Genomic DNA, 27145 nt, shown 5'->3' with positions numbered 1-27145 from the left:
TTTAATAGTTTTTCTTATTGTTTTGTGAAAAAACATCGCTTATTACAACACCTTTGAAATATCACGCTGGTAGGCCGGGTTCAAGGTCAGGTGGATGTGGGAGCGGTAATTTTTGGGTGAGTTTTAAATCTGCCGCTGTTTGTGTTTGTGACGACGTCATATGGCGGCCATATTGGATTCCTGAATATTTAGGGGTCATAACCATCGACGAACCAATACTGAAGGACCGATGGCAGCCCATGGAGCCCCATACTAAGCGACTAAACGACCAACGTTAAGCTTCCTTCCCCCTTTTCAGCCCCAAAGTGGAGGGGGGTTATGAAAAATACAGAGTCAAATCCCGGAAAAAGCTAGCGCCATCTACACAAAATGAGACATTAGATGCTTCCCTCTTTAGAACGTTGATTCCCCCATATGTCCCCCCCCCCACTATCCGGTTTACTACTATCTGCCGCTAGAAGGCGAATTAACAAGTATTTCTCAACTTTCTCCCTCTGCCATCCGTCCTTCAGTATTGGTTCGTCCATGTCATAACTACTTAAGTGGTTACGGCGGCCATCTTGGATTGCTGCATATCTAGGGGGCATAACTACTGAAGTGGTTATGGCGGCCATCTTGGATTGCAGCATATGTAGGGTATCATAACCAAGGTCATAACTACTGAAGAAGTTAAGATGGCCATCTTGGATTTCTGTATATCTAGGGTGTCATAACTACTGAAGTGTTTATGGAGGCCATCTTGGATTGCTGCAAATATAGGAGGAATAACTACTGAAGTGGTTATGGCGGCCATCTTGGATTGCTGCAAATCTGGGGGCATAACTACTTAAGAAGTTCTTTTAATTAAATTAACGATATAAGGGACTGATTCCAATCCAATTAATATCAGTAATTTTTTAGGTACTAGTCAAATTAAAAACAATTTTAAAATAAAGTGATATTATTTTTACAACTTTATTAAAGCTAAATATTATTTCAACAATTTACAATCATATTATTATTAAAGACTGAGGCATTCCTTAATTACAAATATTCCAAATTGTACAGTAATAACTATATTTTTATAATATAATATAATATAATATATAAGAAAGGAAATTTAGCTTAAAACGATAAAGAGAGGGGATCAAGATTTAGAAATGTAGTGAGAGCTTCGACAGCGATCAACAACCTAACCAATAAACTTCATAATAGGATTATGATTATAATTATTAATTGTAGGAATGTACAATAATTTTTCTTGCTTTTACAAAAAGAGAAGCGGTAATTTCAATATTCCTCCATAGTTAATAGTATTATTATATATTATTAACTTCAAAAACGGATTTATGTAAGAAGAACGTTGAACGTAGCAAATTCACTACCCATTCTCACATACTTTATTGAGAAACTTCGTCTGCTTATATTTTGACTCCACCCACAAATAAGCCGCTACAGAATTTGTGGGTGGAGTCAAAATATAAGCATAGTTTATTGAGAAACTTCGTCTGCTTATATTTTGACTCCACCCACAAATAAGCCGCTACAGAATTTGTGGGTGGAGTCAAAATATAAGCATACTTTATTGAGAAACTTTGTCTGCTTATATTTTGACTCCACCCACAAATAAGCCGCTACAGAATTTGTGGGTGGAGTCAAAATATAAGCAGACGAAGTTTCTCAATAAACTATGCGAGGATGGTACTAGAGGCTAATGCTACGATCCGACGTTCTTAGTACATAAATCCGTTTTTGTTAACTTCATTATCGTTTTAAACTCGTTCATTGGGATTTTTTAGTAGCTTCCGAATAAGATGGAGGTGCGCTTGCAGTTGGTCCTGCAGCGTAAGCTCCATTCATAGGGGGATATTGAGGGTATTCTGCCCCTTGAGGCGGGGGATATTGAGGGTATTCTGCCCCCTGAGGCGGAGGATATTGTGGAGGAAATTGGGATGGGTATTGACCCCCCTGAAGAGGTGGATATTGTTGAGGAGATGGAGCGTAACCATTAGATTGTTGGGTATAAGCCGGAGGTGGCATATAAGCAAACCCTGGATTGTTAGGGTCATAATAAGCGCTTTGAGCCGCTTCCGCCGCTTTTGCGTCAGGCCCTGATGGTTGTTGAGGAGCTCCACTGTAAATACCAGGATATGGCGGAGGGGCTGGGCTCATGAAGACACCGTTTGTCGGTGGTGGTTCGGGGAACATGTGCATGGGTGGTTGAAACCCGTATTGGAAACCAGGGGGTGGCATATACGCGGGTGGCGCTGCCATCTGATATGGACCAGGCATTTCAACGTAAGGTGGTGGAGGTTGGGTCATATTCCTTGACACTAACTTAGCGGCTTGTAACATTGCCTGACCATATTCAATTGCCCCGCCTTTTGTGAATTTGATTTTGAATGTTGCTTGTCCATTCCAGCTACCTTTAAAAGTGGGAAATTGGGGTAATTTTTTGGTCAATTTTTCTTTTTAAAGGGATTGACTAACTTCCAACTTCAGCTTTGACTGTTCCTTGAATAAAATTAGCCCCAAAGATTGGTTGTTGAAGTTCAATATTGGAAAGACAGAAAAATGGTATGCTGAAGGATTGTAAAGTGTCTTTTGACGACCCATTTATAAATATCATCTGTGGATTAGTTTGTGTTTTGAGTAAAACCCTCAAATGTTTTATTTTTGCATTAGTTTTATCATGATTACCCTATGAGTTGTTAAGTAAAGTCGACCCTTTTTTGTTCCATTAAGTTCCCGTAATTCTTTCCCTTCAAACTGCATCTCAACTCCATCGCAATGGAGAACAATGCTAATTAAGTTAATTAATTAATTAATTAATATTGTGTCACAACAACACGTTAGTTAAAGTTTCTAGAATATGATTTAATCATATGATGCAATTGAATAGCTAAGCCTTTGCGATATTTATCTGATTCTGACATTTCTACTTACTATTCACCGTTGAAAATGACAACACTGCCATTAGAATGACTCGAATTGATAGACATTATAGTTTTATCGAATTACAATCAAATTTAATTAAATATTGTTGTAATTAAGTAACGAAACTAAAACCGATTCAAGCCTTCTACTTTTTTCCGTCTTCTCTCTGGGAAATTGCGAAGCTGTGTTGTGAAGTTCACGTGACGTTTAAGGTGACGTTTCTGCTGGGTTCCGTCCAGGGTGGGAAATAAGGATTTGTTTTAAACTGGACACTGGGCCAGTGACCCCCCTGGTTTGGAATAGGGAAACAGCACGAACAATTCAGTGACGTCACCGGTTTGTAATTTTTTACCGCCCGATTTGAATTTTGAATCGGCCGCCATATTGTATGTGTCGCCCTCTACAAAAATACATTGAACTCTCGAAAGATGGTGCTATACTGTTGCGTTTTTGAGTGTAAAAGCAAAGCTGTTGCTGAAAGTCGTGAGATATTCTTTAGAATTCCAAGAATAATAAGAAATCAAGGTAAAAAAACCTTGGATTTATCAACTTTTGGGACGTTATGGCCGGGTAATCATTTAAGCCTTGGCTCCAATTTACCGTATTTTTACAGTAAGGATCCTCATAATTAACCAATGAAATTTTTTCTATAGGCCTATACCTTTTTTTAGTTGTTTCGGCTAAAGTTTCTAAATAATCTGATGTATCGAAATTAATTTGTTGATTTGCCATGTCTTCCACTATATTTATAAGGTGCTTTTTACCAATAATTCACATACAACATGGCGGCCATTAAATAAAAACAAATCCAGAGGTCGCGGCTTCCGGGCGTGACGTCACTAGAAGGTCAAAAACCGCTTCATGCTGTTTCCCTATAAATAAACTGGTCCATGACCATTGACCAGGGCGCGTCGTCTGCTAAACTAAAGAAGTGGATAATAAAAATAGTTAAGATAATGTCTGGACTCTGGCTACCCTTGAATTTTATTAGTGGTCCCATGGACCACTGCCCCCCCTCTGATTTAATTTATAAACTGGTCCTGGCAATATTTAAACTGGTCATTTGCCCTGTGCCACCGCCTTATTTCCAGGGCTCGACACAAGGTACTAGTCAAGGCATTTGACTACTAAAAAAAATGCCTTGACTACAAAAATGAATCGAAATCTGGGGGTTCACTAGTCAACTTGACTAGTAAAAAAATGTCCCAAATATTCGTAAACCATGCGTCTCACTAGTCAGGCTGACAACTAAAAAAATATCCTTATGTAGAGCCCTGCTTATTTCCCACGCTGTTTCTGCTGGGTTCCATCCATCCAATAACATTGCGTATTAAGTCACGTGTCCCTAAGCATAAACCAATGAAAAATTATGATCTTGGACGCAGTAACGCAGGTTTACACGAAACAAATTTGTGGCTTTGAGAATTGCGCCTTCCGTGCGTCACATGATACTATTATGAGGTTCATTTTTGTGACGTATGGATTCTAAAAACTGGGCAACGATCCTACAAGTTGCTCTGTCCAAATTCGTAGCCTTTTTGAGTTGTTTTTGGTTGTTGATATAAAGTCGACATTTGCAACCATGGAAGCCACTATAAAAAGGGATCTGCTGGGGAACGTGTCGAAAGATTTTAATTGTTCCGTTTACGAAATTAATGTAAATGAAACTCTGAAAGATAAGTTCTTATTTGAACATCATGAGTACGGCTAAAAACTAATATTAGTGAAGTAAATTTGCTTAATAAACTCAATGCTCTCGTAAGCCTACATTATGACCAAGGCTTAAGATAATGAAAGGATGCCGACGAAACATTCTGCCAACAAAACAAACACGTTTTTACGTTTTTAAAAGGCCGAATCTGACATTATAACCTACATGTACTTAATCAAAGCCGTTAAAACTCTGGTAAGTAAAAAATTTGCATGTTTAATTTCCTATTTATAAGCCTTAGTTCGTTTCGTTTAATGCATGATTGCGAATTAATTCTTGAATAGGCATAAACACATCAACATGGTCTCGCGTCTAGATCGGTTATTTCTTTTACTTGAAACTGGTTCATCACCAGTTACGCGTAAAGCCGCGGCTCTTCAATTAGGCGAAGTTCAAAAACTTCATCCCCATGAATTACATAATCTTTTAAGTAAGGTAAGACATTACCTTCATAGTAATTCATGGGATACTAGAATAGCGGCTGGTCAAGCCATTGAAGCTATAATTCGTAATGTACCTCCATGGGAACCAATCGGAACATCTGTTAAAGAAGGTATAGAATTAAAATGACCATAAAACGTAATGTCACGTGTCCAATTTCAAACTCAAAATTATTTTAAAACAACAGAAAACACTTCAAAACCTGAAATATTCTTAAAAGGCCGCATGAACTTTGAAAAGTTCGATATAAATAAGGTTATAAGCAATGGAACTGATCTATTAGGCTCTGAAGGTTCAGAATATGAATTAAATGATAATTCCGCCGCAATTATTGCCAAATCGCAATTAGCGGAACAACGTCTTAAACTCAATAAAAGATTAGGGTTAGATTTAGCGGAAAAAATGGGATTAGACACGAGTGAAATCTTCACCAATGATGACTTGGTTGTTAAAACGGAAACCATTAATGGTGGTGAAGAAATTAAGAAAAACTTATCGGAAGTTATTGAAAATGAAATGAACTCCGCTGGAAGTTCAAATCGTAGTGGAGAAATGATGACAAAGAATAGACGGAGGAGTAGATTATATTCTAAGCAACGGTCAAAAGAACCACCGTGTTATTCCAGTCAAAGTCCAACTACTTCCGATCCCCCACCTTTTAAGAAAACCAAAAATGTTTTGGTTGATCAGTCGTCAACTGATGTCGCTGTTTGGGATAGTGTTGTTGACAATGACGGTCTATGGGAAGATGTAAGGGCAAAATTAGTTTAGCTAACATAACATTATTCCTTAAAAGAATGCCATTTTTCTAAATTTTAAAGGAAAAACATTAAAAAACAAAATAAATTATCTCTTATTACAAAATAATTAGCAGTTAATTAGGCTTATGGTTTAGTGTCGTCTGCTAGCTAGAACCCCTTACCCATTTATAAGGGAAGCGCGTCAGGAGATTTCTTTTCACGTTATAGGATAGGCAACTCCCTATCTCCGACGGCAGCTTATTACAAAATTAGGCTTATGGTTTAGTGTCGTCTGCTAGCCAGAACCCGGGCCCTTACCCATAGATAAAGGAAGCGCGTCAGAAAATTTGTTTCACGTTATAGGATAGGCAACTCCCTATCTCCGACGGCAGCTTATTACAAAATAATTAGCAGTTAATTAGGCTTATGATTTAGTGTCGTCTGCTAGCTAGAACCCCTTACCCATGAATAAAAGATGCGCGCGAGGAAGTTTTTTTCACGTTATAGGATAATCAACTCCCTATCTCCGACTGCAGCTTATTACAAAATAATTAGCAGTTAATTAGGCTTATGGTTTAGTGTCGTCTGCTAGTCAGAACCCCTTACCCATGGATAAAGGATGCGCTTGAGGAAATTTGTTTCGCGCTATAGGATAGGCAACTCCCTGTCTCCGACGGCAGCTTATTACAAAATAATAAACAGTTAATTAGGCTTATGGTTTAGTGTCGTCTGCTAGCCAGAACCCCATACCCATGGATAAAGGAAGCGCGTCAGGAAATTTCTTTTCACGTTATAGAATAGGCAACTCCCTATCTCTGACGGCAGCTTATTACAAAATAATTAGCAGTTAATTAGGCTTATGGTTTAGTGTCGTCTGCTAGTCAGAACCCCTTACCCATGGATAAAGGAAGCGCGTGAGGAAATTTGTTTTCACGTTATAGGATAGGCAACTCCCTATCTCCGACAGTAGCTTTTGTTATTGTTATTGTTATTGTTGAAGGGGGTGACGCGTCGCCGCGTCGAGCACCGATACCAAGGGTATATTGTGCGCCCCGAACTGGTTAGACTGCGAAGAGTCCTGTCGCCTCGATGAATCGGAGAATCCGATTGACCGAGACAGTAGAGAACTGGTGAGGTTCCATAGTATGCATATCGAAATGCTCAAACCTCATGGCCGCGAGATAGTCGCAGCAACACAGGATATGGGAGGAGGTTTCCTCTTCCTCCCGGCAGAACCTACAGAGTGGGTCATCAACGATGCCCAGTAGGTGCAGGTGTCTATTCAGCCGGCAGTGTCCAGTGAGGAGACTGGTGACCAGCCTAATTTTGCTTTTGGTAAGGGCAAGCAGTTCCTTTGCCCTAGTAATAGAAGGACCCGGGACAAACTCCTTGGCTTGTCTCTGCCCATCCATGTCAAGCCAGAGTTGCAGTTGAAGTGCAGACATCCGGCAGTGAATCCTATGGCGAATGATGCCATGGGGGATGGGAACCGCAGGCTCAGGTCCGAAGAACTTCGCCTCAGCCCCCCTTTTGGCATACATATCAGCCCTCTCATTGCCCAGGTATCCGCAGTGCCCTGGCACCCACAGCAATTGAACCTTGTTGCGGGCAGCCAAAGAACTCAGCAGATCCAGGCAGCTGAGCACCAGTCTAGAATCGACAAGGCACTGATTTAGCGCCTTGAGGGCGGCCTGACTATCCGAATAAATCTGAATCGTCCGTCCGCGGTAGTTTTTCTTGTTGCAGAAATCCGCACATAAACAAATGGCCATGATTTCCGCCTGAAAAACGCTGGCAAAGTTGCCAAGGCTCTCGTAAAAACCAAACTTCTTGGTCAAGCAGTAGACCCCGGCACCAACTCCAGAGTCCGTTTTAGAGCCGTCCGTGAACCAGACGGACTCCCCCCCAGTTCCAAGGACTGGGGTGGTCTCCCAAACAGCGCGACTGGGAAAGTGCACGCTGAAGGGCTTGTCGAAGTGGTGTGATATAACAGACTTATCTGAGACCATCACAAGTGATGGCTCAGTACTGCTGTACTCACTGAAAAGCTTGGTGTGACTGAAGTCCCAATGCTTGGGCTTCCACCAGCCGAGGTTGTTGAGCCTACAGGCTCCCATAATAGCTTCTTCCTCAATAAAGAGGTGAAGGGGAAGCATATTGAGAAGGATTTCCAGAGAGGCTGTGGGGGCTGTCCTCATGGACCCCGTGATACCGATGCACGCCAGCCTTTGAAGCTTGCGTAGTTCATCTTGGGCTGTCTTAAGGCGAACCCTGGGCCACCAGACAAGGGCTCCATAGGAGACCACTGGCCTGATGATCCTAGTATAAATCCAGTTTACAGCGCCAGGGCTTAAACCCCAGGACTTGCTGACTGAACACCTTAAACGCCAAAATAGAATTTTGGCTTTCTTGATGCTCAGATCAAGATGGGATTTCCAAGTAAGCTTGGCATCAAGAGTCACGCCAAGGTACTTGACCTCGGAGGACTTCTTTAAAACCTGTCCAAAGAAGGAAATATCATTGAAGAGGTCATTAGTCCTTTTCCGGGTAAACGGTATAAGGACAGTCTTATTGGGATTGACGGTGAGGTTAACTTCCCTACACCATTCCTCAACATCATGTAAGACAGATTTCATCAGTGCAGCGATAGTTACAGGGAACCTCCCTGTAACAATCACTGCGATGTCATCCGCATAGCCAAAGCAGTGACACCCCCCCTCCCCGAGTCGGCCCAGCAGCTCATCCACCACCAGGCACCAAAGAAGAGGGGAAAGAACCCCTCCCTGAGGACAGCCACGGTCGGTGGAGATCTCCAAGGATTCCCCGAGAAGAGACGCCGTCACCCTACGGTACGTGAGCATGGATTTTATCCAACGACACAAAGTGTCGTCAATACCAAACCGCTCCGCAGCGCGAAGGATAACTTCACTAGAGACCCTATCAAAGGCCCCCTCAATATCAAGGAAGATGGCCAAAGACATCTCCTTGAACTCGATGGCCCTGTCAAGGCAGTTCAAGATGCCATGGAGCGCCGTCTCTGTAGATTTGCCTTTCTGATAGGCAAACTGAAAAGTGGACAGGGGTGTGTGGGAAAGAACACCATCCCGCAAATACCTGTCCACCAATTTCTCTAAAGTCTTTAGGAAGAAAGAGGTAAGACAGATAGGTCTAAATGCCTTAGCCTCAAGATAGCTCGTCTTCCCAGGTTTGGGAATAAAGATAACCTTCGAGCGCTTCCAGATATCTGGAATATGCGCCAGAGCAATGCAGGCTCTAAATATCCTGCACAGATAGGGGCCAATGGCGTCTATGCCTTCCTGAAGGAGGGCGGGAAAGACGCCATCTGGGCCAGGGGACTTATAGGGCTGAAACGAATTTACAGCCCACTTAAGTCTAGAGTATGTAACTATCTTATTGGCGATGCCCCAGTCCGCCCTGTGTGCTCTTCGAAAGTGCACGGGGGGAGTGTCGGTGCTTGTGGGGTCAAAAGCCTCGGAGTCCGGAAAGTGTACCTTAAGCATATGCTTAAGGGTGTCAGTCCCTGACTTGGTAAACTCACCTTCTGCCACCTTGATGGTGCTGAGCTGGTGAGTGTTATCGTGAGCCAGGATCCTCATGATCTTGGCAGTAGCGGGGGCATCAGAGATGCTACCGCAGAAGTCCCTCCAGGAGTTCCTTTTGGCCTCCCGGATGGCTTTATTATACTTGTTAAGGGTCTGTCTATAAATAGTCCAGTCCCCAGTCCTCTTAGCCCTATTAAAGAGTTTACGAGTGAGCTTGCGAAGCTTGCCAAGTTCCGTATTCCACCAAGGAACGAGCCTCGGCCGGCTGGCAGGCTTCGCCGGACAGTTGTGGTGGTAGGAATTGATAATGGCTTGTTGCATGAGATCAACTGCCAAATCAAATTCCAGCACCGAGGAAAGCTTTGGAGCATTACCTCTGAGTAGGATGCAAAGTTCCTCCCTGTAGCCGGACCAGTCGGTCCGACGGGGATTACGCAGTTCCGTCTTAACCGAAGTTGACTTGACCGCGACCGAGAAGCAGATGTGCCTATGATCCGAAAGAGACGGTTCATTAGACACATGCCAGTTAGAAACCGACAGACTGATATTGCCTGTGGCCAGGGTGACATCAATGACCTCCTTTCTGTTAGAAGTAACGAAGGTAGGCTCATTGTGCCTGTTGAGAATATGCAGGTTCGTACCGACCAGATATTCTAGCAGTTCATCACCACGTCTGTTGCAGTCACTACTGCCCCACGTGACATGGTGGGCATTGGCATCGCAACCCAGAATGAGCCTGTCCCCCTGCCTCTCACAGCGGTCGACAAGAGTGACAACCTCCTGTGGTGGAGGGGAGCCAGTGGCATCATGGGGAAAGTAAGCAGACGCCATGATAAGGCCAGTTGCCTCTCCAGAAGAGGAGGGCATTACCTTAATCACAGCAGTATCCCTAGTGAGGTAGTTCGGAAGCGGAAGGATGTCAAGACCCTTCCTGGTCAGAACACACGCCCTGGGGTTGGGTGAGGTAAAGTCATAAGAGATATTACCTGCATTCTTTAAACCAAGGATTTTGCCATTATGAATCCAAGGTTCCTGAATGAGGGCCACATCCAGGCCCTCTAAGGCAAACCTCCGGCAGAGAACTGCCGAGGCTGCTTTGCAGTGATGCAGGTTGATCTGGATCACCTTGATGCTCATGACTTAGGGAGAGAGGCGGCCCCGGCTACCGCTTGGCGGTAGCGTGGAGTCCCGATCCAGGACCGGTATCTCCTTCGCCACCACCAGCAGCACCCTCGGCCCCCAGTTCCATCCCAGTAACAGGAGCGCAGGTCCTCTCGGTATCAGAGCCCTTCAAGAAGTCGGACTCTGTCCCGAGGTCAATGTCTGAGCTATCTGGAAGCGATGGCTCTAAATTAATACTAGCAATATTTGCTGCCAGCTCCCCACTCACGCTGGCTGCAGTATTACCCTCTTCTTCAGAAGCCTCAGAGGCATTCTGGAGAGGGTCCTTTGGCGCATTCAGGACTTTAAATGTCCCGACATCTACACCAGTAAGACCCTCGAAGCCGGCTTCCTTGATGGCCTCCATGGAGGAGCCATCAATTAGGAAGATCCAGCGTCTGGTGCTCTTCTCATCGAACGACTTCAGGCACCGCCAACAGTCGGTCAGAAACCTTCCGTTGTAGGCCTTCAATCGCCGGAGAAGAGCCGCCGGATCAGTGGTGCGACGGTCCTTGGTCCGGAAGGACACCTTGAACGGCTTCGGGAGTTCACTGGCCTTCATCACTGAAAGCCGTGTTCCCCCTATGGCACGCTCATTATGGTGTAGCACCTTCACGAGCCATTCACTGGTCGCAGAATCCCCACATGAATAGATCATGGCCCCAGCCATGATGTGGAAATTGAGAGGACGTGGCAGCGAGCTTCCCGAAGAAAGCTCAGCGTCCAATGCGTCAAGTATAGCGGCCTGGATAGGAACGACGTCCTCCTCCGTGACCGCATTAGTCGGATAGCCATCTTTAACGATGGCCATCTTGACAATACTGGCGACGTCGCAGTAAGACTTGGTCTTCTTTGACGCCGCAGCTTGTAAGCTAGGCGAGGGATCAGGGTCCTCTGTCCTAGCTCTCTTGCCAGAAAGGGTGGTAGCTTCTCTTGCACCAGGCGTAGAGTCCGTACCCGGGACGTTTCTCCCAGCACCCGAAGGTACAGGAGTCACATCTCGGCCCGTATCTCCTGCACCCAGTGCAGAGTTCTGGCCACCTTTTTGGGGTTGTTTTGTTCGGCGGTTGGCCCTGCGCCTCCTATTTGCTTCACTCAACCTGGTGGAACCCGATTGAGGAGCAGGAGGCGACTTTTGGCCTTCCGCCGATTGCGGGTGGGTGCTGCCAGAGGCAGCATCTCGCCCAGAAGCAGGTTGGGAGTTGCCTCCTTCCCTGAGAGAAGGCTGGGTACCGGTAGAACCGGCTCCATGCCCAGGTTTGGTTTTGGTTTTTGTTTTTAAAGAATCCATAGAGATCCCACGAGTAATGAGGCAAATAAAAGGTCGCCACCCGGTAGTCCTCAACCCGGGTGGAAGGCTAGTTACAACGGGGTTTCGCCTGGTGCCCCGAGGGGATCGTTCGAGATACCGTAGATTAACTTCCCCGGTACCACACAGCCCTCAGCACGATACCTGCACACCTTGGCTTGGGAAGGGCGCGTATCAGCTCAGCCCACAAAACGCAGTGGTTGCCCAGCTCTCACCACCGAGGAGGTGTGATACAACGCACTGTTGAGGACCCAAGATGGCGGTCGCGCAAGCGAAAGGTAAGGCAGAGCAGCAAAGCAAGGGGGGAAATTAAGCGCGCCATCCAGCTTGCGTCTCCAACTTCGAGAGCTCCGACAGTAGCTTAGTTTGTATATACACTATTTCCGCTTTGGTTGTCAGCGCGCGCAAAGCTAGGTCTCTATGTAAAGTAGCTTTGTGCGTGCTGACAAGAGACAAATGAAATACTCATTTTCAGGATTTAAATCTCGAGATTTTAGATTCCAAAAAATGAGTATTTCTTGAGTCTCTTGTCAGCACGCACAAAGTTACGTTCCATAGAGACCTAGCTTTGTGCGTGCTGGCAACTGAAGCCGGAACAGTATATACAGAATAAGCTGTCGTCGGAAATAGGGAGTTGCCTATCCTATAGTGTGAAAACAAATTTATTCACGCGCATCCTTTATCCATGGGTAAGGGCCCGGGTTCTGGCTAGCAGACGCCACTAAACCAATGGCGGATGACGTAGTAGTCCTTTCTTTTAAGGTATAATGTTATATTAGCTGAACTTTTCCTTTAAAACAGAACGGGGTTATGGTGTTAAAGATTTCTATGATTTAATTAGAGAAAAGAATGGCCGTTTGAGTCATTTTGCGATCAACTCGCGCAAGATTTATTTAGTTCTTCTTGGGAAGTAAGGCATGGTTCGGCCACTGCACTCCGCGAAATTATTAGAATCCATGGGAAAGGTGCGGGAAGGTCGTCCGAACTTCCAACTGACCAAATGGATTTAGTCAATCAGCGTTGGCTAGAAGATATTGCCCTTCGTTTAATTTGCGTCTTAGCATTGGATAAATTCGGAGATTACGTTTCAGATCAAGTAAATTCAACCTAAAAGTATTTAAATCAGTTTAATCTGAACTGATTTAAAATGAATAGGTTGTAGCTCCAGTTCGTGAAACTTGCGCTCAAAGTCTAGGTTTTGTTTTAAACCTTATGTGGGAGTCGGGTATCGACGGAGTTTTGAGCGTTTTACTACAACTTTTGCTCCGAAAAGAATGGGAAGCACGACATGGTGGACTTCTTGGTTTAAAATACTTATTAGTTGTTAGAGAGGTGCGTTTTTAGTGTTATGGTCTTTGGTATCAAGGATGATGCGGGGATACGTAATCTGAAAGGAATCGGTGGGCCTGCTAACTGTGGAACGACTTAGGTACGAGGGGAAGCTAGAAAATGGGGGAGGAATACTCGGGAAAATGGCGGCCGGTCTTTGTCAGGGTTCGTACGAAACCTGGATAAGTCGGAGATTTGGAAAATGGGGCTATAAGCCAGGGATGTTTAAAAATGGTCAGGGATGTTGTTTGAAAATTTGGTCTGGGATAAGCTGGTTTTAAAAGTCAGGGATTTAAAAGTACGAGCGCTGTTTCTGATTGGTTTGAGGTTAACCGTCCGCAAGGTCCGGTGGGAAGCCAGAAAATGGAGGAGGAATACTCGGAAAAATGATGGGCGGTCTTCCTGATTCGTTTGACTTGGACCGTCCGCCATTTTTCCGAGTATTCCTCCCCCATTTCTAGCGTCCCACCGAACCCAAGTCGTTCCACAGTTAGCGGGCCGGTTTCTCTCAGATTACACATCCTCTAATCGTCATCCTTGTTGGTATCTGAGTTTATTAGCTAAGCAATGTTATGTTTTAGGATATGAGATCCAAATTGATTCCACTCGTCTTTGACCCGATATTTTACGGGTTACAAGATCCGGTTGACGATGTTAGCTCGGCAGCCGCTGCCGCTTTTGTACCTATAACAAAATCACTCATAACTACTTTACCCGAGAAAATTCCCTCGATTTTATCAATTATTTGGGAAATGTTACCCGAATTGGATGATTTAACTTCGTCTACTAGTAACATTTTACTTTTGTTAGCGTCTCTTTTATCACATCCATCGGAAACGAATTTAAAGTTAGTTTTAACAGGGATAGATTTAATTTTAGAAGTAGGAATGGAGAACGGTTAGTAGACCAACCAGTATAGAGCCCCTCCCTCCAACACGTAATAACGAAAAGTTTAAATTATCTTATTGGGTAGCTCACTTAAACTACGTTTTGATGACGTTGCTGACGGCGACGGCGAAAAATAGTGACGTAATTCCTTTTTACCTCTGTCGCTATGACCCGTCCGCCTCTTCTTTCATACCCCCCTCTGTCCCGTAGAACGGGGGTCCGTCCGGGATTTTGACCATGCGCGTTCCCTCATTACTCCGTTCTCCATTCCTACTTCTAAAATTAAATATATCCCTGGTTTTAATTAATATCCGGTCAATTTTTAAGGATTAATAATAATTTTTCTACGTTAAATTTTAGTTTAAAAGAATCATTATCAACATTAGTGCCTCGATTATGGCCCTTTTTAGGTCACAACTCTAGCGTTGTTAGAAAATCAGTTTTACAAGCCTTGGAAATGTTAACATCTAAATTTAAAGATGAGGTTCATTAAATAAATGTGAATTTTGTTTTTAATTGAAATAAAGTTAATTTGAGTTATGGTTTTGCTATTGTCAGCCTTGCGAAACTTGGCTAGTCCCAATTCTACCGGATGCCTTAAGATTAATATTTCAACGTTGTTTGGTTGAGAATAGTTCAAATATTCTTGAACTTCTTTATACAGTAAGAATATGACCCCAATATTGGCGACAATTCTGTCAAAATTAGGCCAAAACCAAATACGTCTTGAATTTTTAGGTTTGGAATCAGTTAATCAATTGCAGCCCATTAATTGACCTTTTGAACTCGGCATGTCCATTCGTTAGCGGCTGGCTTTGTTTAATGATGCATCCAGCTAGAGTCGCTATTGATCCTGCCGTTACTCATTCGTGGTTAATAATTAAAAAGAAAACTAAAGAGACTGGAAAAATGCTTAAGTGTCGAAAGAGCGATACTAATTCCATTTCCGAACAGTATTATATTGGTGGTTCCGAAATTTTGGCTGAAAATACTGTCGAATGGGAGAAAAATGTTATGCAGTCTCGAATTATGGCAGCGAAGTAATAATTGCTACGTTCACTTTATTCGCGATGCGTGTGCCAAGGCTTAACGCGATCCAAGATCGCTCCTTATAGGGAGCTAACAGTTGTGACCCTGAAACGTCACACCCTTCTATCTCTTACTGGAGTTTCATCCCCCGGTTTTAAACAGTATTCTACGCGCAAAAATGCCAACCAGAGAGGGGCTGCGTGACGTCAGACCATCTCTTCCCCCTAGCCAGTTGTTAGCTCCCTATTTTGTTGATGCGTCATCGCTCTAGCTCGGAGGACCTGATCGATCTGGTTGCTCCCAAGTCCCAATGAAAGACAAAAGTTTTTTCAGAGCGGTTTTGTGACGTCATCAGGTGCTCCTCCATTTTGGTTGGTAGCAGAGCGTGGCTCCCAATGAAAGACATAAGTTTTTAAAGAGTGGTTTTGTGACGTCATCAGGTGCTCCATTTTGATCTGTAATTTCATTGGTTGGTAGCAGAGCGTGGCTCTAGAGTCGGAGCTGTTGTTGTAATCAATTCGGGAACAAACTCTGATCACCCCAATGGAAAACGCTATAGAGCTATCTCAGAAGCCTTAGTGTGACGTCACCCATGCTATTTGCCCATAGAACCAAAGTGGTACCAAACATGGCCGCCCACTGTCAAAGCTAAGCCCGTGACGTTTTACCTAAGCATTGACGTCACAACTGAGATAGCTCTATAGAGTGCTGTCAGTTGTGACGTCAGATCCAAGGTTAAACGTCACGAGTCTGCCTTTAGCAATGAGCGGCCATGACAGTTACCGTTTTTTCTTTATAGGAAAACAGCATGGGTGACGTCACACCGGCGCTTCTGACAGCACTCTATTAGAGAGTTGAAACGTTTCGACTATGCATCATTTTGATGCAGATGTCAGTTAAAAATCGCGTTTTAAGCCTTGGCACACGCATCGTGAATAAGGTGGATTGAATTCAAGCGATTAATTAGTTGTTGACGTTGGAACCCTTCAGGTTTTTAGGTCACTTATCGAAATACGTCACTAAACCAGTCCCGGGGATAGAGTATACGCCTCAAATGGAATCTCCCGTTGATTGTTTCGCGAAGTTAATTCTCTTTCATTTGAGTTCAAAATCGGCTCTTCAACGTTTAGCCGTCGCGCTTGTCGTTTTAAATTGGGCTAACGAAGAGGAGAATATCGATTGCCCAATGTCTATTAATGAAAAATGTCTGCAATGTTTGAGCGAGAACGTTTTATTCGATGAAATTGCCATTTCTTTCACTCGAATGCAACAAGAATGCAGGGATTTTATGGCTTTTATTAAACATCACAAATTGCCTTTGGAATCGGTGTTTCAACCTAGCGCCGTTTTGACCTTGGATCAAGCGACGCTCTTGTCTACTACTGTCTTTGAAAAAGTCATCGCCAACTCTAAATTGAAACCTAAGACCTTAGAAGTAAAACAATTAAGATTGATTATCAAGAAGTGATATCTAGTTTATTAGGGAGAAGGTATAAGATGCATTGCCTAAGCCTTTGTATTCGCGCGCCATAGTCCTGCAGTCCCCCTTTCAAAATACAAGGGGGGACGTAAAAGGAGGCCCCGGGATATTTCGCAGCCTCTCCTCAGTCGGAAAATATGACTGTAATTTTCGTTGTCATTCGCGTAGGTCGCGCTGACGTGAGTTTTCAAGAACCAATGAGATGCTGGCTGGTTGTAATTTAGAGGGCGGGGGGGATTAACTCCGGACCTACTATACGTTTGTTTGGACTGGAGATAAAGCTAGATTATAAATGTGGGGCGAATTTATACCTTCTCCCTAATAAACTAGATATCACTTCTTGTAATTATTAATAATAATTAATAATAATTAATTGTTTTTAATTAATTTTTTTAATTATGCCTTTCTTTCTTTTAAGGTTTTGGAAGATAGACGAAAATCTTTACATAGAACTGTAACTGAAACTAGTCGTAATCAAATTTCGTTAAACATTACGTAAGTTTTCTAATAATAATATTGTTTCAGGTAGGAATACATACAGGTAATAAGAATCATTGTCCCCTTGTTTATTTCTATGCGGGTTTTGTGGGTATTCCGGGCTTGAAAACTTACTATCCGTCACGCCTATTAATAATTCTTTGATATTTCATTGGTTGGTAGCAGAGCGTGGTTCTACGCGCGCGCAAGGTGCAACCATACGCGCAGCGAGATTAGTTATTAACAAGAAGTGATATCTAGTTTATTAGGGAGAAGGTATAAATTGGCCGCCACATTTTCAGACAGCTTTATCTCCAGTCCAAACGTATAGTAGGTCCGGAGTTAATCCCCGCCTCTAAATTACAACCAGCCAGCATCTCATTGGTTCTTGAAAACTCACGTCAGCGCTACCTGCGCGAATGACGAAAATTACGCAATTTCCGACTGAGGAGAGGCAGCGAAATAGCCCGGGGCCTCCTTTTAATTCCCCCCCCCTTGTGTTTTGAAAGGGGGACTGGGACTATGGCGCGGGGAATACTTAGGCAATGCATCTTATACCTTCTCCCTAATAAATTAGATATCACTTCTTGTTATTAATTCGCGAGGTAAAACTTGTCATACACAATGGAATGGAGTCTTTCTAATTGTGATTTCATTGGTGGGTAGCAGAGCGTGGCCCTACGCGTTCTCAAGGTGCAATGAGCAGCGAGATAGCCAATTAATTCGCGAGATAAAATTAGTCATACGTAATTTTTAGTTGCTAGCTCCTCCCACAAAGGCCGCCTAGATATACTGCACAATGATTGCTATTAGCTGTACCTGTATGTGTTCCCGTTTTAGGACCTTGTTTTGAGACAACATCAAAGCTTAAAATTAATCTTAATTAACAGGGTACAATCCACAATCGCATGCTCATTAGTCGCGTTGAAATTTCTACCGGAAAAACTTAACCCATTAATTAGACCACTTATGGAATCGTTAAAAAAGGAACAAAATGAACAAATTCAAAAAGCATCGGCTAGAAGTTTAGTCCGACTTATGGAACTTTGCATAACCAGAGCTCCGTGCCCTAATCCTAAAATAATTAAAAATTTAACTAATTTCTTATTGGCCGATACTAATTTTGCCCCGACAATATCGGGACTTCCTTCGCCTGTTATGTCAAGTCAAAATTCCGAAGGTTCCGGGACCGGTAGTAACGAGAGTCTTAAACCGGTTATAACGGGAACGGGGAATTCGACTACTTGTAACAAATACGAAGGGATTTTGACGCTCCACTTCATGCAGAAAGTATTTTAAGTTAATTTAAATTAAACAGGGTTCATACAAACCTGGCCTGGAAAACAGGGAAAACCTGGGAAAATCAGGGAAATAAATAGTTGACAAAAACCTCAGGGAAAATTCAGGGAAATTTAGAATTTTTATTTATTAAAATTCAGGGAAATCAGCTAGGGAAATTTGCGTCAAACAGGGGCCGAGTAATTAAGCAAAATGTTCATGAACATACCCCCTCCATAGGATTAACATTACACTATACTTTGGAGGCTCATAACTCTGATTCTACTAGAGATACGGGGATGTCCTTTTAGTATGTTATAGTCCAATTTGTCCCCCATCCAACCATACTAAGAACGTAGGGCTACGACAAACAGGGGCCGAGTAATTAAGCAAAATGTTCATAAACATCCCCTCATAGGATTAACATTACACTATACTTTGGAGGCTCATAACTCTGGTTATATTAGAGATACGGGGATGTCCATTGAATATGTTATAGTCCTATTTGTCCCCCATCCAACCATACTAAAAACGTACGGCTACGACAAACAGGGGCCGAGTAATTAAGCAAAATGTTCATAGACATACCCTCCGTAGGATTAACATTACACTATACTTTGGAGGCTCATAACTCTGGTTATATTAGAGATACGGGGATGTCCTTTTAGTATGTTATAGTCCAATTTGTCCCCCATCCAACCATACTAAAAACTTAGGGCTACGACAAACAGGGGCCGAGTAATTAAGCAAAATGTTCACTAACATACCACCCTCCATAGGATTAACATTACACTATACTTTGGAGGCTCATAACTCTGGTTATATTAGAGATACGGGAATGTCCTTTGAGTATGTTATAGTCCTATTTATCCCTCATCCAACCATACTAAAACCTTAGGGTTACGACAAACAGGAGCCGAGTAATTAAGCAAAATGTTCACTAACATACCACCCTCCATAGGATTAACATTACACTATACTTTGGAGGCTCTTAACTCTGGTTCTACTAGAGATACGGCGATATCCTTCCAGTATGTTATAGTCCTATTCGCCCCCCTCCTTCGTTAACATTGGCTCCATAGGATACTCCATATACGGGAAAAACCTGGAAAATTCAGGGAAGTATATGGGGAAAAACCTGTCCTGGAAATCTCAGGGAAATTTGTTTTCCAAAAGTTGTATGAACCCTGTTAAATTAGTTTAAATTATATTTGAACTAATTTAATTATGTTTTAGTCCGCGGAAAGGGCTTCGTTATTCAGACGTTCAAACTCAATTTCCGCCGCTAAAAAGGGTGGTGGTTTAGATGTGGGTGCAAATAACAACGTACAAGTTGATGAGGAAACTGAGAATCAGAATAGAATTCAACGTAACGGAGCTATCAGCGTACTTGTTGAAGCTGCTCAATATTTTGGCTCTAATTTACCTCAAAAACTTCCTACTTTATGGGATACGTTCTTTCAACCCTTGACTCAAATTGAAGACTGCCAATCAAGTGGTAAATTAACCCCGAGGGGTCGGACGTTTGTCAAAATCCCGTACACTTCGTTTGAAATCTGTTTAAAATCTCTCTCGAAATCCCGAAATCTCACGTCAAAATCTAAAAATCTTAAAATCTCACGTCAAAATCTAAAAATCTTAAAATCTCACGTCAAAATCTAAAAATTTTAAAATCTCACGTCAAAATTTAGAAATCCCAAAATCCCTACCTTAAAATCTGAAAATTCCGAAATCTTCACCTAAAATCCCGAAATCTCACATTAAAATCTAGAAATCTTCACCTAAAATCCCGAAATCTCACATTAAAATCTAGAAATCTTCACCTAAAATCCCGAAATCTCACATTAAAATCTAGAAATCTTCACCTAAAATCCCGAAATCTCACATTAAAATCTAGAAATCTTCACCTAAAATTCCGAAATCTTCACCTAAAATCCCGAAATCTCACATTAAAATCTAGAAATCTTCACCTAAAATCCCGAAATCTCACATTAAAATCTAGAAATCCCGAAATCTTCACCTAAAATCCCGAAATCTCACATTAAAATCTAGAAATCCCGAAATCTTAACGTAAAATCCCGAAATCTCATCCTAAAATATCAAAATCAGAAAATCTCCTCGAAATCCTAAAATCTCCTCAAAATCCTAAAATCTCCTCAAAATCCTAAAATCTCCTTCAAAATCTGAAAATCTCCTTCAAAATCTGAAAATCCAGAACCAAATCCCGAAATCTTCTTCTAAATCTGAAAATCGCGTTCAAAATCTGAAAATCTCCTTTAAAATCCCGAAATCTTAAAAAATCTTGGACTAGATTTCCAGATTTCTAAAAATCTGAGTCGGAATCTCAAAATCTTTGTCAAAATCTTTAAATCTCAAAATCCCGTACACTAAAATGCCGAAGGTCTGACCCCTCGATTAACCCTAACGCGTTAAAAATAATAGTTAAGTACTCTTAATTAACCAAAAATTAATTTTATTACAGAATTACCTAAAAACAAAGATAACGACGATAAAGCCCAAGAATTAATAAATAACTTGTTAGTTTTGAAAGTTACCGGGTTTTCTATTGACCCTAAACTTTACCCGGAGTTAGAAAAACTTCTACCGCATTTAGTCACGTGTTTAGATCATAATTACACAGCAGTTCGTTATATGGCATCGCTATGTCTGGGAATGTTGAGTAAAGTCATTACCGAAGCGACAATGAACGTAGTTTTGAACAAAATCCTATCTAATTTATCTTCAACCGACGATATTCGTCAAAAACAAGGCGCAGTTGAAGCAATTTCTTGCGTAATTGAGCATTTAGGGTTAGATATCGTGCCGTATATCGTTCTCTTGATCGTTCCGATGTTGGGACGAATGAGTGATCAAAATGAATCGATACGGTTAATGGCTACTCATAGTTTCGCGTCTTTGATACGTTTGATGCCTTTGGAAGGCGCTATTAAAGATCCGCCCACTCAGAGTGAAGAAATAACGCGTAGAAAGGAAGTTGAACGGAAGTTCTTAGAGCAACTGCTTGATCCCAAAAAATTGGAGAGTTTTAAAGTCCCAGTTCCCATAAAAGCGGAATTACGTTCTTATCAACAAGCAGGTGTTAATTGGTTGGCGTTTTTAAATAAATATAAGCTGCATGGTATTTTATGCGATGATATGGGGCTTGGGAAGACTTTACAATCTATTTGTATATTATCTGCCGATCATTACTTAGCTGAAACAAAGTATAAGGTAAGTGGATCAGTGGTGTGCGAGTCCCGTTTTATTTTTTTTGGTTTCGAGCCGAGTTCGAGTATCAGAAAATATTTATCGAGTCCCGAACGTTTACTTGTCCTGTCGCGAACGTTTACTTGTCGTGTCCCGAACGTTTACTTGTCGTGTCCCGAATGTTTACTTGTCGTGTCCCGAACGTTTACTTGTCCTGTCCCGAACGTTTACTTGTCGTGTCCCGAGCGTTTACTGGTCCTGTCCCCGAACGTTTACTGGTCCTGTCCCCGAACGTTTACTGGTCCTGTCCCCGAACGTTTACTGGTCCTGTCCCCGAACGTTTACTGGTCCTGTCCCCGAACGTTTACTTGTCCTGGAACGAACGTTTACTTGTCCTGGACCGAACGTTGGCTTGTCCTGGACCGAACGTTGACTTGTCCTGGACCGAACGTTGACTTGTCCTGGACCGAACGTTCCCTTGTCCTGTCGCGAACGTTCCCTTGTCCTGTCGCGAACGGTCCCTTGTCCTGTCGCGAACGTTCCCTTGTCCTGTCGCGAACGTTCCCTTGTCCTGTCGCGAACGTTCCCTTGTCCTGTCGCGAACGTTCCCTTGTCCTGTCGCGAACGTTCCCTTGTCCTGTCGCGAACGTTCACTTGTCCTGTCGCGAACGTTCACTTGTCCTATCCCGAACGTTCACTTGTCCTATCCCGAACGTTCACTTGTCCTATCCCGAACGTTCACTTGTCCTATCCCGAACGTTCACTTGTCCTATCCCGAACGTTCACTTGTCCTATCCCGAACGTTTACTTGTCCTGTCGCGAAAGTTCACTTGTCCTGTCCCGAACGTTTACTTGTCCTGTCCCGAACGTTTACTTGTCCTGTCCCGAACGTTTACTTGTCCTGTCCCGAACGTTTACTTGTCCTGTCCCGAACGTTTACTTGTCCTGTCCCGAACGTTTACTTGTCCTGGAACGAACGTTTACTTGTCCTGGAACGAACGTTTACTTGTCCTGGACCGAACGTTTGCTTGTCCTGGACCGAACGTTGACTTGTCCTGGACCGAACGTTGACTTGTCCTGGACCGAACGTTGACTTGTCCGGTCGCGAACGTTGACTTGTCCGGTCGCGAACGTTGACTTGTCCGGTCGCGAACGTTCCCTTGTCCTGTCGCGAACGTTCACTTGTCCTATCCCGAACGTTCACTTGTCCTATCCCGAACGTTCACTTGTCCTATCCCGAACGTTCACTTGTCCTATCCCGAACGTTCACTTGTCCTATCCCGAACGTTCACTTGTCCTATCCCGAACGTTCACTTGTCCTATCCCGAACGTTTACTTGTCCTGTCCCGAACGTTTACTTGTTGAATACAGAATTTTTACTTAATATATAACTTAACGAGTAATCGCACACCACTAAAGTGAATAAGACACGAAAACGTTCAAAGCAAAATCTCAATGCTGTCATTTTGGACTTTTTAGGAAACCCCGACCCCCGATTGCAAACCTTTACCGTCGTTAGTTGTTTGTCCGCCAACTTTAACGGGTCATTGGGTTTACGAAATTGAAAAATTCGTTAGCGCATTTCATTTGAATCCTTTACATTATACCGGCCCACCCGCAGAAAGAATAAGGCTTAGAAAAAGGGTCAAAAAACATAATGTAGTCATAGCTTCGTACGATATTGTACGAAACGATATTGAATTCTTCGAAGAGATTCATTGGAATTATTGCATCCTTGACGAAGGTCACGTTATAAAAAACGGCAAAACTAAAGTAATTCTTTACCAAAACAAGTTAATTGCGTTAATTATTAATGAAAATGGTTGGTTAAAAATAGTTATCACGAGCGATTAAACAACTTCGGGCCAATCATAGATTAATACTTAGTGGAACTCCGATTCAAAACAATGTCTTAGAGCTTTGGTCACTTTTTGACTTTCTAATGCCGGGTTTCTTGGGAACTGAGAAGCAGTTCAATGCTCGATACAGTAAACCCATACTACAAAGTCGAGATGCAAAATCTTCGTCCAAGGAGCAGGAAGCTGGCGTTTTGGCAATGGAATCTCTTCATAGACAAGTTTTACCATTTCTACTTAGACGTATGAAGGAAGATGTACTTCAAGATTTACCTCCCAAGATCATTCAAGATTATTACTGCGAACTTAGTCCCCTTCAAGTTCAACTTTACGAAGATTTTGCCAAAAGCAGAGCGAAGAAGACGTTGGAGGATGATTTGACAGTTGAGGAGGAGAAACCGGCTAAAAATACATCACATATCTTTCAGGTTTTTACTACTGTTTATTTGATAATTCGAAAGTGTAGTAGTGCGAACTTGCCTTGCGGCATTCAAGGAGCCTTGGAAATTCATTTTTTAAGCCTTGGCGATTTAGTTTTTAAGCCTTGGCGATTTAGTTTTTAAGCCTTGGCGCTTTAGTTTTTAAGCCTTGGCGCTTTAGTTTTTAAGCCTTGGCGATTTTTTTTAAGCTTTGGCGATTTATTTTTTAAGCTTTGGCGATTTATTTTTTAAGCCTTGGCGATTTATTTTTTAAGCCTTGGCGATTTATTTTTTAAGCCTTGGCGATTTATTTTTTAAGCCTTGGCGATTTATTTTTTAAGCCTTGGCGATTTATTTTTTAAGCCTTGGCGATTTAGTTTTCTTAAGCCTTGGCGATTTAGTTTTCTTAAGCCTTGGCGATTTAGTTTTCTTAAGCCTTGGCGATTTAGTTTTCTTAAGCCTTGGCGATTTAGTTTTCTTAAGCCTTGGCGATTTAGTTTTCTTAAGCCTTGGCGATTTAGTTTTCTTAAGCCTTGGCGATTTAGTTTTATTAAGCCTTGGCGATTTAGTTTTATTAAGCCTTGGCGATTTAGTTTTATTAAGCCTTGGCGATTTAGTTTTATTAAGCCTTGGCGATTTAGTTTTATTAAGCCTTGGCGATTTAGTTTTATTAAGCCTTGGCGATTTAGTTTTATTAAGCCTTGGCGATTTAGTTTTATTAAGCCTTGGCGATTTAGTTTTATTAAGCCTTGGCGATTTAGTTTTATTAAGCCTTGGCGATTTAGTTTTATTAAGCCTTGGCGATTTAGTTTTATTAAGCCTTGGCGATTTAGTTTTCTTAAGCCTTGGCGATTTAGTTTTCTTAAGCCTTGGCGATTTAGTTTTCTTAAGCCTTGGCGATTTAGTTTTCTTAAGCCTTGGCGATTTAGTTTTCTTAAGCCTTGGCGATTTAGTTTTCTTAAGCCTTGGCGATTTAGTTTTCTTAAGCCTTGGCGATATAGTTTTCTTAAGCCTTGGCGATATAGTTTTCTTAAGCCTTGGCGATATAGTTTTTTTTTTAAGCCTTGGCGATTTAGTTTTTTTTAAGCCTTGGCGATTTAGTTTTTTTTTAAGCCTTGGCGATTTAGTTTTTTTTTTAAGCCTTGGCGATTTAGTTTTTTTTTTAAGCCTTGGCGATTTAGTTTTTTTTTTAAGCCTTGGCGATTCATTTTTTAAGCCTTGGTCATTAGAAACATAAATCTAATGATTTTATTTGAACAAAATTACTTTGAATAGGCACTTCAATATTTACGTAAGGTTTGTAATCATCCTAAGTTGGTTCTAAATCCGCAACATCCAGAGTTTGAGCGAATAACTAGTCAGCTTAAACAACAAAATTCGAGTTTACACGAACCCCAACACGCTGCTAAATTATCAGCATTAAAGTAATTTACATTAAGGTTTTCCTTTGTGGAATAAATTAACAATCTTAAACCAATTCAGACAACTTCTGTTGGATTGTGGAATCGGAGCACAAGGGGCTTCTGGTCTATCGGAACCAGAATGCGCCGTTAACCAACATCGAGCTTTAGTTTTTTGCCAGCTTAAAAGCATGCTCGATATACTGGAGAAGGATTTATTGAGGAATCAAATGCCTAGTGTAACTTTCATGCGCTTGGACGGGAGTATACCCCCAGGAACCCGTCACGCTGTTGTACATCGTTTTAATAATGATCCATCAATTGACTTGCTACTTTTAACAACCCAAGTTGGTGGATTGGGTCTTAATCTAACTGGTGCGGATACGGTCATTTTTGTTGAACATGATTGGAATCCCATGAAAGATTTGCAAGCTATGGATCGAGCTCATCGTATTGGTCAGAAGAAAGTAGTTAATGTTTACCGGCTGATAACACGAGGAACTCTAGAGGAAAAAATTATGGGGTAATTAATATTTTTATATTTTTTAAGCCTTGGGTCCTTTGCTATATGTTTTTTTAAGCCTTGGGACCTTTGCTATATGTTTTTTAAGCCTTGGGACCTTCGCTATATGTTTTTTAAGCCTTGGGTCCTTTGACAGGTGTTTTTTTAAGCCTTGGGCCCTTTGACAGGTGTTTTTTTTAAGCCTTGGGTCCTTTGACAGGTGTTTTTTTAAGCCTTGGGTCCTTTGCTAGGTATTTTTTTTAAGCCTTGGGTCCTTTGCTAGGTATTTTTTTTAAGCCTTGGGTCCTTTGCTAGGTATTTTTTTTAAGCCTTGGGTCCTTTGCTAGGTATTTTTTTTAAGCCTTGGGTCCTTTGCTAGGTATTTTTTTTAAGCCTTGGGTCCTTTTCTGGGTATTTTTTTTAAGCCTTGGGTCCTTTGCTAGGTATTGTTTTAAGCCTTGGGTCCTTTGCTAGGTATTTTTTTTAAGCCTTGGGTCCTTTGCTAGGTATTTTTTTTAAGCCTTGGGTCCTTTTCTGGGTATTTTTTTAAGCCTTGGGTCCTTTTCTGGGTATTTTTTTAAGCCTTGGGTCCTTTTCTGGGTATTTTTTAAGCCTTGGGTCCTTTTCTGGGTATTTTTTTAAGCCTTGGGTCCTTTTCTGGGTATTTTTTTAAGCCTTGGGTCCTTTCCTGGGTATTTTTTTAAGCCTTGGGCCCTTTCCTGGGTATTTTTTAAGCCTTGGGTCCTTTTCTGGGTATTTTTTTAAGCCTTGGGCCCTTTGCTGGGTATTTTTTTAAGCCTTGGGTCCTTTGCTGGGTATTTTTTTAAGCCTTGGACCCTTACTTATTAATATAGTTTTATTCTGATTCTCGTATTTAGTTTGCAAAAATTCAAAATGAACATCGCAAACACGGTGATAAGTCAGGAAAATTCGAGTTTGCAATCAATGGGAACTGATCAACTTCTAGATTTGTTCGTCTTGGATGATAACAGTCAAAAATCGCCCCCGTCTTGTCAAAGATCTATTTCAACATCGTCTGATTCGCGTAATTACGAACCCGAGAAACAAATTAAAAGTACTAAATCCGTTTTGGAAAATATGCCGGAGTTGTGGGATACTGATCAATATGAAATTGAATATGATTTGGATAATTTTATGAAGAGTTTGAGTAAAAATTAGCGTGATTAAATAAAATTAATTTGTTTTGACAACTATTACAGGGAAAAAAAACCTAAAAAAAGTAAAAACTAATAGGTAGGATTTATTTATTTTAAAGTAAATAATTAAACATTCGGTGTCATTGTCAGTAATTTGACTTTATTTGTTTGGATTTATTGTGGTGTGTTTCTTACAAATGTTTTTTGTAATTTTCATTATTTTTTAGTAAAAAAAAATTATTTCTAATATATCTGCGTTATTATTTAATTTATTTACGGTCG

General features: G+C 41.9%; 3 protein-coding genes across 4 annotated transcripts; 1 reads left to right on the top strand and 2 right to left on the bottom strand.

Moving 5' to 3' along the window:
• Window positions 1–930: 930 nt before the first annotated feature.
• LOC149679755 (WW domain-binding protein 2-like) lies at window positions 931–3118 on the bottom strand. The gene is made up of 4 exons (XM_089835572.1): window positions 2926–3118; window positions 2680–2782; window positions 2470–2608; window positions 931–2405 (listed from the first exon to the last, which is right to left on the bottom strand). Exons 1-4 carry the CDS (start codon window positions 2979–2981, stop codon window positions 1762–1764), a joined length of 942 nt encoding a protein of 313 aa, XP_089691698.1. The 5' UTR covers window positions 2982–3118; the 3' UTR covers window positions 931–1761.
• A 1273-nt stretch (window positions 3119–4391) lies between these two features.
• Window positions 4392–27112, top strand: Hel89B (histone acetyltransferase 1). 2 transcript variants are annotated; one of them, XM_089835557.1, is made up of 19 exons: window positions 4392–4822; window positions 4912–5180; window positions 5256–5818; window positions 12683–12937; window positions 12997–13173; window positions 13752–14017; window positions 14419–14542; window positions 14617–14721; window positions 14797–15098; window positions 16078–16522; window positions 16986–17062; window positions 17935–18334; window positions 19559–19820; window positions 20805–21553; window positions 23009–23302; window positions 23367–23813; window positions 25080–25228; window positions 25287–25727; window positions 26585–27112. In XM_089835557.1, the coding sequence occupies exons 2-19, from the start codon at window positions 4928–4930 to the stop codon at window positions 26883–26885; spliced, it is 5610 nt and encodes a 1869-aa protein (XP_089691683.1). In that variant the 5' UTR covers window positions 4392–4822; window positions 4912–4927; the 3' UTR covers window positions 26886–27112. The 2 variants fall into 2 exon arrangements, with proteins under 2 accessions (XP_089691683.1, XP_089691684.1); XM_089835558.1 differs by lacking the exon at window positions 4392–4822 and having other exon boundaries at window positions 4832–5180.
• Window positions 10662–11823, bottom strand: LOC149679754 (uncharacterized). Its single transcript, XM_089835785.1, has 2 exons — window positions 10762–11823; window positions 10662–10703 (listed from the first exon to the last, which is right to left on the bottom strand). Exons 1-2 carry the CDS (start codon window positions 11821–11823, stop codon window positions 10662–10664), a joined length of 1104 nt encoding a protein of 367 aa, XP_089691911.1.
• Window positions 27113–27145: the final 33 nt, after the last annotated feature.

This window comes from Phalangium opilio, unplaced genomic scaffold, assembly GCF_054372755.1.
Source record: "Phalangium opilio isolate 3A_F unplaced genomic scaffold, DU_Popi_V2 ptg000041l_1, whole genome shotgun sequence".
Lineage (NCBI taxonomy): Eukaryota > Metazoa > Arthropoda > Arachnida > Opiliones > Phalangiidae > Phalangium > Phalangium opilio.
The sequence above is the reverse complement of the archived record's forward strand: the minus strand, read 5'-3'. Positions and strand labels throughout refer to the sequence as shown.